Source organism: Biomphalaria glabrata, chromosome 5 (genome assembly GCF_947242115.1).
Source record: "Biomphalaria glabrata chromosome 5, xgBioGlab47.1, whole genome shotgun sequence".
Taxonomy (NCBI): Eukaryota; Metazoa; Mollusca; class Gastropoda; family Planorbidae; genus Biomphalaria; species Biomphalaria glabrata.
This window is the reverse complement of record NC_074715.1, coordinates 29,841,719-29,854,320: the sequence shown is the minus strand read 5'-3', so window position 1 is coordinate 29,854,320 and position 12,602 is coordinate 29,841,719. Positions and strand designations below refer to the sequence as shown.

General features: G+C 32.4%; 1 protein-coding gene across 2 annotated transcripts in view; it reads left to right on the top strand.

Moving 5' to 3' along the window:
* The first annotated feature begins 8,944 nt into the window (after positions 1–8,944).
* Positions 8,945–12,602, top strand: part of LOC106058448 (YTH domain-containing protein 1-like) — a 37,603-nt gene continuing 33,945 nt past the window's right edge. For both annotated transcript variants that reach the window (XM_056029181.1, XM_056029180.1), the window contains exon 1: positions 8,945–9,290. In XM_056029181.1, the coding sequence (XP_055885156.1) occupies positions 9,272–9,290 (19 nt within the window). In that variant the 5' untranslated portion in view covers positions 8,945–9,271. The remainder of the gene's footprint in view (positions 9,291–12,602) is intronic.

The window sequence follows — 12,602 nt, the reverse complement described above, 5'->3', positions numbered from 1 at the left end:
AAGAAAACATTAAGAAACTGAAACAGACACAAAATAGAGCATTGAGATTCATAACAAACGAATATTCACATTTTACTAGAGTAACATCTTTATTAGTAAAATCATTAATTTAGAAAGCCTTCAGAATAGAAGACTTAAAAGTAAAGTAACAATTATACATAAAATACTGAGCCATAATAAAATATTTAAATACAAAAAACAAAAATCTAACGTAATACTCAGAAAGCACATTCCTCATGATAGGACAAATTTGTATAAATGCTCATTCTCCCCTAGTCTATTAGAGCATGGAATGGGTTGTCTGATGAGCCAGCCAGAAAAACCAATGACGTGCCAGAATTTATTTAAGTCATTGGTTAACATGACAAGATGCATGGCGCGTAGGACGTAATCATCTTCTTTTTTTTTTAAAGTAAAACCATGTGGTCTATAAGGCAGATGATGTAATTTGATTATGTTGTCTACGGTTAACGAGGGTGTCATGTGGCCAGCACAACGACCAACCGCCTTTACTTTCCCCAACTAATGTCAGGTACCCATTAGAGCTGGGTGGACTCAGAGGCCCCCGAAATAAAAAATCCCAGTCTTCACCAGGATTCGAACCCCGGACCCCGGTTCGGTAGCCAAGCTCAGCCACCACGCCTGCTTTTTTGAACTAAAGTCTGTATTTTATTAGATAACGTTTGTGCATGCTGATATAAGAATTGCAATATAGTGTCATTCAATATGGAAAACGACAATCCGATAAATAAAAATGGCATTATGCATTAGCCGTAATTGTGTAATGTGGTGAAAGAAGCTTCTCAACAATTCTCGTGGATAGATTGAAACGTTTGTTAATTATTGCTATTGATCGTGATCTATGTAGAAATAAAATTTTCATGATACACTGTATGACTTTGCTACACGAAAGGCTCTTAAAGTTCGTGGAATAACTCAATCCGCAGAAATAAAAGAGTGATCTTTCCTTTACTTCTTCTCGTCCAAACTCTTGAGCGAAGAAGAGAATTATATATATAGATAGATATAGATAGATAGAATAGTCAATTTGACAAGATCTATAGCCTTTTAATGTTTCATTAAGTACAGCGTGCAATTCTAGATCATTAGTTTTTAATGTTTACTTTGTCTTGTGTTGTTGCTTTAAATTTAAGGCCTATCGCTGCGAAAATAATTAAGCCTACTAGCTCGATCGTTGGCCACAAGATGAAAACTCTAGTTTGACCGTTATAATTTTTCAAGGTGAAAAATAAATAATAAATGTAAATCTGGCTTGAGTACTAGGCCTACACTTAGAATAACTTAAATTAGATCTAGAGCGAACATCGGTTTTGAAAGGATTATCACGCGTATCATGCTCTAATGACACTACGAAAGAAGGAGCACCTGTACGACCTTTTCCTAGCTTATGGAATAAGAAATGTGCGTTTATCTTTGTGTTTTTCTAAGTATTTTACTTGGCTTTGTTACAATGCTTATATCAACTCAATCTGTCTGTCTGGTAAAAAGTTTGAACTCGCTATTTCTCCCACACCCAATCTCTGATCAAGTTGAAGTCATGCACAATTATTTCTATTACCTGACCAAACAAGAATCATTAACAAAAAAATTAGTTAATTAATTATAGATAACTAGTCGACCGGCGGCATAGCATACGCCGCTATTTTGCAGGGCCGGTCTTAGGCCACTGCAACCTATGTGACCGAAGGATCCGCACTTTCATGAAACCCGCGCTAATTCAAGGTGTATAAATTATTAAATTAAACCATTTTATAACTTAAAACAGATTTCCCGCGCACTCCTGTCGATTTACCAGGAGCTCCTGGAAATCTCCCGAAATTGCAAAATATACGAAAAAGTCCTTAAAATATACGGAAATACAGAAAAAAAAAATTGACATTTTGGGAAACGTCAATCCTACGCGCTATTAATAAAAACGGCATTATGCATTAGCCGTAATTGTGTTATCAGGTGAAAGAAGCTTCTCGCGCCTCAAACTAATGAAGAATTACTTGATGTCAACAATTTTCTCAAAGATAGATTGAAACATTTGGTAATTATTGCTATTGAGCGGGATCTATGTGGGAAACAGAATTATTATGATATACTGTATGACTTTGCTACACGCAAGGCTCGTAAAATAATTCTGTACGTAGTAAAGAATGAATAAAATGCATAGACGAATTTATTTTCTAATACAAACTCTTAAATTTGACTTATTGTCCGCTTCCCTACCCAAACTTGGTCCAGCGAAATCCGTTTCTAATAGGGCCCCACAATGTTTAAGTCCGACCCGGCTATTTAGTGTTTGTAAAATGTTTTACATGTTTCGGATGTTACTTCAGAGTTGACGATAGTTCATATTCCAAAGCTCGGGCAGGGTTTGACAGTCCAGCGCTCAGCCATCCGTAGCGAGCTGTGAAAACGTGTTCTCTCCCCCCCCCCCCCTTTTCTTGTTTTTTTTCGTGGGTTGACTATCCGCAGAAATAAGAGAGTGATCTTCCCATTTACTTCTCGTCTGACCTGATTAGGGAAGAAGAGAATTATATATAAAGATAGATTAATTATTTTCTTTGATATCGAACAAAGGAAAGAAATAGTTAAAAAAGACAGGTATGGTATATGTTGAATCAGTCCTCTTGATGAGGCTATTGAGCCCTAAGTTCGAATTCAAGTCATTATAGGCCTACTACTTTTTATGCATTTAAAAAGCGATCGTGGTGGCATTTACACAGACACCACAATATTTTAAAAGCTATCGTTTTGTTTTTTCTACTTGTTAACTACAACATATTGGTGCGAAGTAGGATTTGATTATGTTGCAACAAAGTCAAAATCTAGAAACAGGCTTGGCACCATACAAGATATTAAAATTCATATTTTTTATGCACATGTTTATACATCTGTCTCTCTCTCTATGTTTTTTTTTAAATTGATTACTTAAAAAAAGCTTAATTTATAATATGGCTTAATTTTTGTTTACAAATAGAACAAAATTCAATCTAAAAATAAGTAAAGTGTTCCGCTAAATACTCAGAATGTGCGACGTGTTCCGTTAAGAAAACAGTTTGGGAAACACTGTCTTAGATCATTGATTATCAAATGTGTTTTTACATCTGTAGGCAAGCGCATGTTTGGAGAAAATGAATAGAAATTGAAATTTAAAGATTGTAGTTAATGATAATTTGTAGAAGAATTTTTACACGACTACCTATCTAGTTCTACAAGTAGGCCTATATATATGTCTTTATTCTAGAGCAAAAATTAAGTGTCCTAAAAAATATCACAGTGAATGTAAGGGCCTATTATAAGTGAGTGTGTGTGCGTTTTTTTTTAAATAAATTATAGGCCTATATGACGAGTGGACTATAATTATTTAGCGATTAGTGTTTCTTCTTTCAAACTGTTCCGCGGAAGGGGCGTTTCATTTGAAAATATTTTGTGCATATGTGTGTGTGGGGGGGGGGGCATTATAGTGATAGTGCAGGGAGAAGAAGGGTTAAAACTGATGGGCCTAAGAAATGTTCGTGGATACTTCATAATAAGGGTTTGCGGGCCGTTCGATTGAAGGATTAAAGAGAAAAAATAAATAAAGGGGAACTTATAGAATTTGATGAGGTCTAAAAAATTGTGTCAGCTGCTGTTGGGTAGCCTTGTAATGTGGGCCGGTTTATTAATGGAGTTCAATTGTTTAAGGTGATATACACAAATACCACTATTTCAACAGTGGCATAGCTCAGGTATCATAAACTTTCTCCCCCTCCAATCGTGACCTCCAATACAAAAAATAAAGCAAAATTATAGTTACTATTTTCTACCAATCGCTGGACTCCATTAATTAAGTGCAGTGAATAGCAGATTTGGTTTTTGAATTGTTTAGCGAAAGAGTAGTATAATAATAAATTAAGCTTACTGTACTGTAGATACCTCAGAATATGCTTTTTTAAAGCTTAAAATAAAGGAAATGATGCTTGGACCCAGCTGGGGGAGCTCTGACTTCCTATAGTGTCTTTCCACCAATTAAAAGAACCTATTACAGGCTAAAAAAAAAAACGCCCGAAAGAATGAAAGGTCAGAAAGTAATGAAGATTAGTTACATACATAATACATTGCAGAGGGTGTTAGAAAAAAATCCCCCACCACCGAAAAAATCCTGGCTACGCTCATGATATGGCATATGTCATTATTTGTGGGCCGGTTTATATGGTAATTTAATGCCCGGGCCGATTTTAATACCCAGTCCGCCACTGTCATGAAGGCTATAGTTATGCGCTCTAGAATTCAAGGACAGGCGTTTCATTTGAAGATACAATGTGTTATGCTAAATAAGTTCCCTCTCTAGATCTAGCTATGACAAAATAAAAATAAATGTAGGTCTATATGTAAAGTGTGGACTGTATATATATTGCGAATGGTGATGTTTCTTCTATCAAACTGTTCCACTGAAAGGGGCGTTTCGTTTGAAATTATTGTGTGCTTGTAATATGTGTGTTTGTTGGTGTGTGTGTGGGGGGGGGTAGCATTATAGTTATATAGTGAAGGGAGATGGAAGGCTATTAATTATTACTGATGGGCAGATTATTTGCAGACGATTGCATAATATATAGAACAATAAAAACAACACAAGACACAGATATTTTACAAAGAGAATTAGATGAATTACATAAATGGGAATCAAATTGGAGCATGTCTTTCCACCCAGAAAAATGTCAGTTGTTAAGAGTAACAAAAAAACTAAAACAAATTAATTCCACTTATCTTATTCATGGCAAACCAGTAACACAGACTAAAAACGCAAAATACCTAGGTGTTATAATAAATGAAAAACTGTCATGGAATCCACATATTGATGAAACTACAAAATCATTAGGATTTATTAGAAGAAATTTCTATAAATCAAATAAGAACATAAAACTAAAATGTTATTTAACCGTGGTTAGGCCAATTATAATAGAATATGCATCCTCCGTTTGGGACCCCTCAACTCAAGAAAACATTAAGAAACTGGAACAGACACAAAATAGAGCAGTGAGATTCATAACAAACGAATATTCACATTTGACTAGAGTAACACCTTTAGTAAAATCACTAAATTTAGAAAGCCTTCAGGACAGAAGGATTAAAAGTAAAGTAGCAATCATACATAAAACACTGAACCATAATCTTCAAATACAAAAACAAAGTTTAATAAAATACTCTGAAAGACATAAAGATAAAGGCACATTCCTCGTCCCATATGCTAGGACAAATTCGTACAAATACTCCTTCTTCCCTAGTGCTATTAGAGCTCTAGGGAATGGGTTGCCTGAGCTAGCCAGGAAAACCAGTGACTTGGCAGAATTTAAGTCATTGGTTAATATGCATGACTAAATGCATGACGCGTAGGACGTAATCATCTTCTTTTTAGCGGCCCCCGTAAGGGGAAAAAGCCGCTATTAGGTTTGTGCAAAATGTCCGTCTGTCCGTCTGTCACACTCAGATCTCGAAAACTAGAAGAGATATGAAAAATATTATTTCATCATTAAATCCGGCTTGAAAAGTTTAGGTGCAACGGCTACTTTTAGTTTTCTAAAAGCAAACCGTTTAATTTATAAAATTAATTATGCAAGCGATTTTTTCATAAAAATAGGCCTACACCAATTCTAAAACAATTACGTAAATGTAAGGGAGGCAATGTTACAATATGCTAACAAAGATGGACAATTTTTGTGTATTTTCAGTATCACTAAGTCAAATATATTTTTAAAATGTACAAGAAATGTTTACAACAAATACAAATAATAGTTAAAGACGTTTTTTCTGGTCAACTAGCTGCTAAAATTAAAAGAAAACATTTCTGTTTGTTTATAAAGGCTAATAATGCACTTTGTATGTAAATATCACGCACATTTTTTTAAATGGACTTTTTATGCAGCGATTTTCGTGCAGTAGCGTAATGTCGCAACATGATCAGGTGCTAAACCAATTCCTTAAACTTTTTTTAAAAATCAGATTTTATTTATTTTTTGTTTAGTGCCCCCATCCGAATAAAAGAAGCTTATTTTTGTGCGTTTTGTCTATTGGTCGGTCTGTCCGTCACGATTAGATTTAAAAAACTAGAACTCTAAAAGCTATTGAAAATCTGATTTACCCTTTAATGTTCCTCCCATAACATCTCAATAGTTTTAAGTATCTAAAATTGATTGTTCCGGATTTTTTTGTGCAAAACTAATCAACGCCAACAAATGTTTGTTTGCTCTTCTAACTTATATTACATTCAATTTCCATGCTTAAACGTTGCAAAAACACATTATCAATAATATGTTGTTCCGTTTTTTATGTAAATAGCATATTAATGCTAAATCATAATCTCTATACTGACTTATATTTCATTAAGTGTAAAAATGTTCCGGATATTGTTTTATAAAACATGAATTATGCCTAATGATTGTTTGAAATCGCATAAGGCTTTTAAAAAAAGTAATTTACTAGAATTGATTACTGAAAATTACTTTTTAGACATTTAATTTTCTTGTAAAACATAACATAGAAGTTTTGTAATCGATAAAGAAAGTTCCGGATTTTGTTTCTTACAAATCGTCGCCAGAAATTTCCGAATTTATTTAAAAATCTACTAACGCCAAATAATTGTTTGAACTCCCTCTTCTAATTAATAAACAAATAATCTTCTTATTTACGAAATAATGTTTTTACGGATTTTTATGAAAAATATTTTAACTCACTACTCTCTTACAGTACATTTAACTTTCTACCTAAAACATTAAAAAATCTAATTATCGTTAATATTATGTTCCGATTTTTAAGGAAAACAGAATCCAAACACCAAAGTAAGGTATGAAAATCTCTCCACGTGGCTGTAGTACATCTAATTTTTATACGAGACCATCCAAAAAATTTAATTAACGGTATTACATTTATCTGAAATTCTCTTTTTCTTTTACTATTTATACAAACATCCGGAACAATCTATTATATAAACTTTTCAATTGTGTTCATACCTAAAAATTATTGCGATGTTTTGAAACGTAAAATAAAGGTTAATCAATTTTTAATAACTTTTAGTTGTTTTTTTTATATCAAGATAACGGACAGACCGACTGACAGACAAAACGCAAAAACAATGTGGCTTTGATCCTTTTTAAATAATATCTATTTAGAACTCAGTGCACCAATGTCTATGAACCCTCGTTAAATATCTCGTGTAAATAAAGACATTTTTTTTTATGGTACAGGTACTAGCCTATTGTGAGGTAATGGAATTTTTTTTCTTTGACGTCATATGAATGGACTCTTTAAATGTAATGTTAAAAGAACGCACTCGGTGCACCAATGTCTATTAACCCTCGAAAAAATTGCTTGTATTAATGAAAACATATTTTAGTCTAACTAAGCCGTGTGACGTAGTGTTTTTTTTTCCTTTGACGTACCGTCACATGGAATGAATTCTTTAAATTAAATGCTAAAAGAACGCACTCGGTGCACCAATGTCTATGAACACTCGAGAAATGGCTCGTGTTGATAAAGGTGATTTTTAGTCTAGCTAGCGGCCTTGTGACGTAGTGTTTTTTTTTCCTTTGACGTCATATGGAATGAATTCTTTAAATGAAATGCTAAAAGAACGCACTCGGTGCACCAATGTCTATGAACACTCGATAAAAGGCTCGTAATGATGAAGGCGATTTTTATTCTAGCTAGGCCGTGTGACGTAGTGTTTTTTTTCCTTTGACGTCATATGGAATGAATTCTTTAAATGAAATGAAAAAAGAACTCGGTATAGTAATGTTTATTAAGCCTCGATCGTTATGTGACTCGCGTTTAAAAAAGGAATGATATCTTGATTTAGATCTAATCTAGATTTTTTAAACTAGATCTAGATTTTTATTACAGTATATCTAGATCTGGATTTATATTCTAATTAAAATTATTTTAGAGTCTAGATCTAGAATTTCTAGATCTAGTTTAGACTAAAATAAACTAGATTAAGATGTAGAATTTCAATTTCTAAACTTAAAGTGTAAAAAAAAAGTGTAGATTTTCATTTCCAAACGTTTTGATCAATATTGTAATGTTTTAATATACTAAAACTAATCTACTATTTTTTTTATTAAATTTAAATTTACGGCAAATGAATCTTTGAAACATTATTACTTTTGACCATCGGATGGCTGCCTGGTCGTGTGGTTTGCGCGCTGGACTGTCGTTCAGATTTATGGATGGCCCAGGGTTCAAACCCTGCCCGCTCCCATCCCCCGTCGTCCTGCGGGAGGTTTGGACTAGGAAGTAATTATCTTCAACTCTGAAGGAACATCCGAAACGTGTAAAACATTTTACATCAAAATTAAATCACCTCTTGAATATTATTTGCGAATATGCAGATCCGACAGGGATCCGACTTCGACGGGGGCCGCCTCTGAGTTTGTGTAACACAAACTCTCTTTGTAATCTTGTTTGAAGTAACGTCTGTATTATATAAGAAGATGGGCATAAGAAATGTTTGTGCATATTATACTCTGTTATAGGAGGTTGCGGGCCCTTCGTTTGTACAATGAAAAAGAGAATTTGAGAGCTAGAAAAAAATGTGTTGGGGTGGGGTAGCGTTGTAACGCGGGGAGTTTTATTGAAGGGTAAAAACATTGTTTATACCAACTATTTCAACCGTAGCGTAGCATGGGTATCAGCTAGTATGTAAATGTATACGTGTTGCAACATCTATGCTATTCGAATTAAATAAACACGAGTTTTTGTATATTTTGAAAAGAATACCTAGATTTAAATAAACCAAATTTTTAAAAGATTGTCTATATATATCTTAGATATAGATCTAGATACATAGATCTAGATCTAGATATATATCTATTATATGTAGATCTAGATCTATCTATATAAATCTTTATTAGATCTACAATAAAAAATTTAGATTTGTAATACAACAGTAAAAAAAATCTGGCAAACAGGTTTATAGAAACGGTCGCCATTGTTTTGCGGCAGTAATAGATTCTAATTATTTAGATCTATTATTGATCTTGATTCCAGCATATCTAGACACCAGTTCTAGATCTACACTAAGCAGAGATCTTTATCTTCTAGATTGCCATTGATTTTATAAAGGATCTAGACGTAGTTTCTTGATATCTAGACTAAGACTAGTCTAGACAGTCTAGTGCTAGACTTGTCTGTCAGTAGTGTCAGTGACAGTCACAGTGACAGTCTCATCGCACCTTTCCTTTAATAAATTTATCTGTGACTGTCAGTCAAGTCACTGACTGTCACAATGACTTCGAAACTAAAAGGTAGACTATACATAAATCTAATTAATTAGTATTAGATAGACTCACTCTTCTGTACACACACTGTATAGATTCGTCTAGATCTATATATGGCGGAAAACAGATTGAGCTTTCAACATTCTACTTTTAGGACCATTTTTTTGACTAATTTCAAATTAGCTATTATTGACATATTATATATCAGTTTTATTGCCCAAGAATAGAGGAATTCAAAAAAAAAATAAAATCAGAAGCAACAGACAATTATTTAACTTGAAAAAATGAGGTCAAACACACTTACCCCTAATAATGAAAAATTCATCACTCACAGAAGATATGTCTAAAAATCCATGAATTTCACAAATTCACAGTATTATTAACAGAAAAATGTGTCACAAAGTAAAATATTTTTATAGAACATTTGAAAAAAACAATAAAAACTAGTTTCTTAAAACATTTATATGCCTATTAATTAGCCTCCCCAGACCCCACCCCCTCCGTAAAAAAAAATGGTTGCAAATGATACTTTATAATCATCCTGAAAAACAAAACCAGTATCAGTTTTGACATATTATATATCAGTTTTAATGCCCAAGAACAGAGGAATCCAAATATGGTTCATTCATTATCATCAGACAAGTATTAGACTATTAGACCATAAAAAATGAGATCAAACACACTTACCCCTAATAATGAAAAATCCATCATTCACAGAGGGTATGTCCAATATTCCATGAATTTTACAAATTCACAATATTATTTGCAGAAAACTATGTCACAAAGTAAAGTATATTTATAGACCATTTGAAAAAACAAACAAACAATTTTTAAAAATATTTATAACTAATAAATTAGCCCTCCCCCCTCGCCCCACCCTACCATAAAAAGTCTTTTTTTTTTCTTATATCTTCATGTTTTAACAAACTAATATCAATTTTAGATAAAGTTTATAGATGTATAATTTTAGACTAGAAAAGATCTTATATTAAATGAAATATTATCAAGATTTAGATCTCTTCTAGTTCTTGATCAATTTTTAGATCTAGCTCTAGGTCTAGACTCTAGACTACTATACTCTGACTCTAGTCTAGGCTTATAGGTATTAGTCCTAATAATAGGTTTTGCATAGTACATGATGTATTCTGTTTACTATCTCATATGATCTCAATTTTTGTATTTGTTGTAATTGTTGCTGAGAAAAGAAATAAAAACAACTTTTATTTGGTTTATAGATTCTATGTGTTTGTTGTTATTTTTAACTATGTCCATAAACCATAAGCCATAAGTAGATCTATATTTAGTCTCTATCCTACACAGCTAATAGTTTTTAAAAATTATTTAATCTTTCTAGATCTAGTAATCTATTAGATTTATGCCTAGATTTAGATCTTTAAAAGGAAAAAAAAAGTGTTATTGCCGATATATCTACATTCTAGCTCTATCATCTAGATCTATTAATCTAGAACTACCAAGTATCCTACCTACTTGAATCTCTTCTCTATAGTAGGCCTATAATTGACTAGATCTAGATTTTTTCCACTTTAAGTAGTTTAAGGTGTAGATCTAGAATTCTAGATTTAGAGATCTAATTAAGCCCTAAGTTTATAAGCTCCTATGAATTATATTTAGATATAAAATCTTAGATTTAATCTACATTTAGACTTAGACAAGATTCTAGATCTACACGTGTACATCGCAGTTACTAGATCTAGAAATGACTAGATTTAGAATAAATTAGATCTCATATTTTTTCAATGTTAAAATCTAGTTTTAAGTCTATGAATAATATTTAGACGTAGAGATATATTTAGACTTAGGCTAGGGTCTTGATCCAAGCGTGTGGCCCGTGTACATCGCTACTTGACTATCTACTTAAATCTACTAGAAATGACTTGATTTAGATCTAAATCATCTAAGAATTTTTCCACGTTAAAATCTACTGATATAGACTCTAGTCCTAATTATATAAGTTACTATGAATTATATTTAGACATAGAATCTATTATAAAATCTTAGATCTAATCTACATTTAGACTTAGATCTAGCTAGTCTAGATTCTAGATCCACGCGTGTACATCGCCACTTGACTATCTACTAGAAATGACTAGATTTAGCTCTAAATCATCTCAGATTTCCTAAGTCTATAAGTTATTATGAATTATATTATTATATTTAGACACAGATATACAATTTTAGATCTACATTTAATCTAGAGACTAGACTAGATCTAGATCTAGTCTGATCCAGGCGTGTGTACATCGCTACTTGACTATCTACTAGAAATGACTAGATTTAGCTCTAAATCATCTCAGATTTCCTAAATCTATAAGTTATTATGAATTATATTATTATATTTAGACACAGATATATACAATTTTAGATCTACATTTAATCTAGAGACTAGACTAGATCTAGATCTAGTCTGATCCACGCGTGTGTGCATCGCTACTTGACTATCTACTAGAAATGACTAGATTTAGCTCTAAATCATCTCAGATTTCCTAAATCTATAAGTTATTATGAATTATATTATTATATTTAGACACAGATATATACAATTTTAGATCTACATTTAGTGAATTTAGTCTAGAGACTAGACTGGATCTAGATCTAGTCTGATCCACGCGTGTGTACATCGCTACTTCACTATCTACTACTTAGTCTTAGCTACGACTAGTACTACTACTAGAACTAGAAGTGACTATCTTTAGATCTCTAGACCTTTTCACGTTAAGATGTAGATCTAAGTCTATAACAAATTACTATGAATTATATTTAAACAAATATCCAGATCTAAAATCTTTATCTTAGTCTAGATCTAGTCTAGATCCGCGCATGTTTATTTCCATCGCACGCTGGCAGCGCAAAAAAAAAGGACGCATTTCCCGAGTCATGATGTTATTTGAAATGAAAACAAACGACACTCGTAGTGAAATGTAAAATATTTACCTAAGCAGTTGATATTATTTAAAAAAATGGTCTGTTATAGTTTCAGTCTATGATAAGGCTTAATAGATGTTGTCGGTTCCACTTATTCCGCGAGAATGAATAAAAAATTAAGCACGATGAAAAAAATTGATGAGGTCAAAATGTCCCGACACACTTCCGATGGGCTTTAAAAAAAACATGTTTTTTAAAAAAACTTTATTTTTTTTATACACCAAAAAAATAAAAATAAAACACTATGATTGCTGAAATAAAAATAAACGTGTTTTGAAATTAAAATTGGTACCATTTAAATGATATTTTTATAAAATTGTATGCATAGTTTCACGACGCACAAATTATGAAATGGCATCGAGGCTATTTTTTTTTTATTTTTAAGATAAACTAACA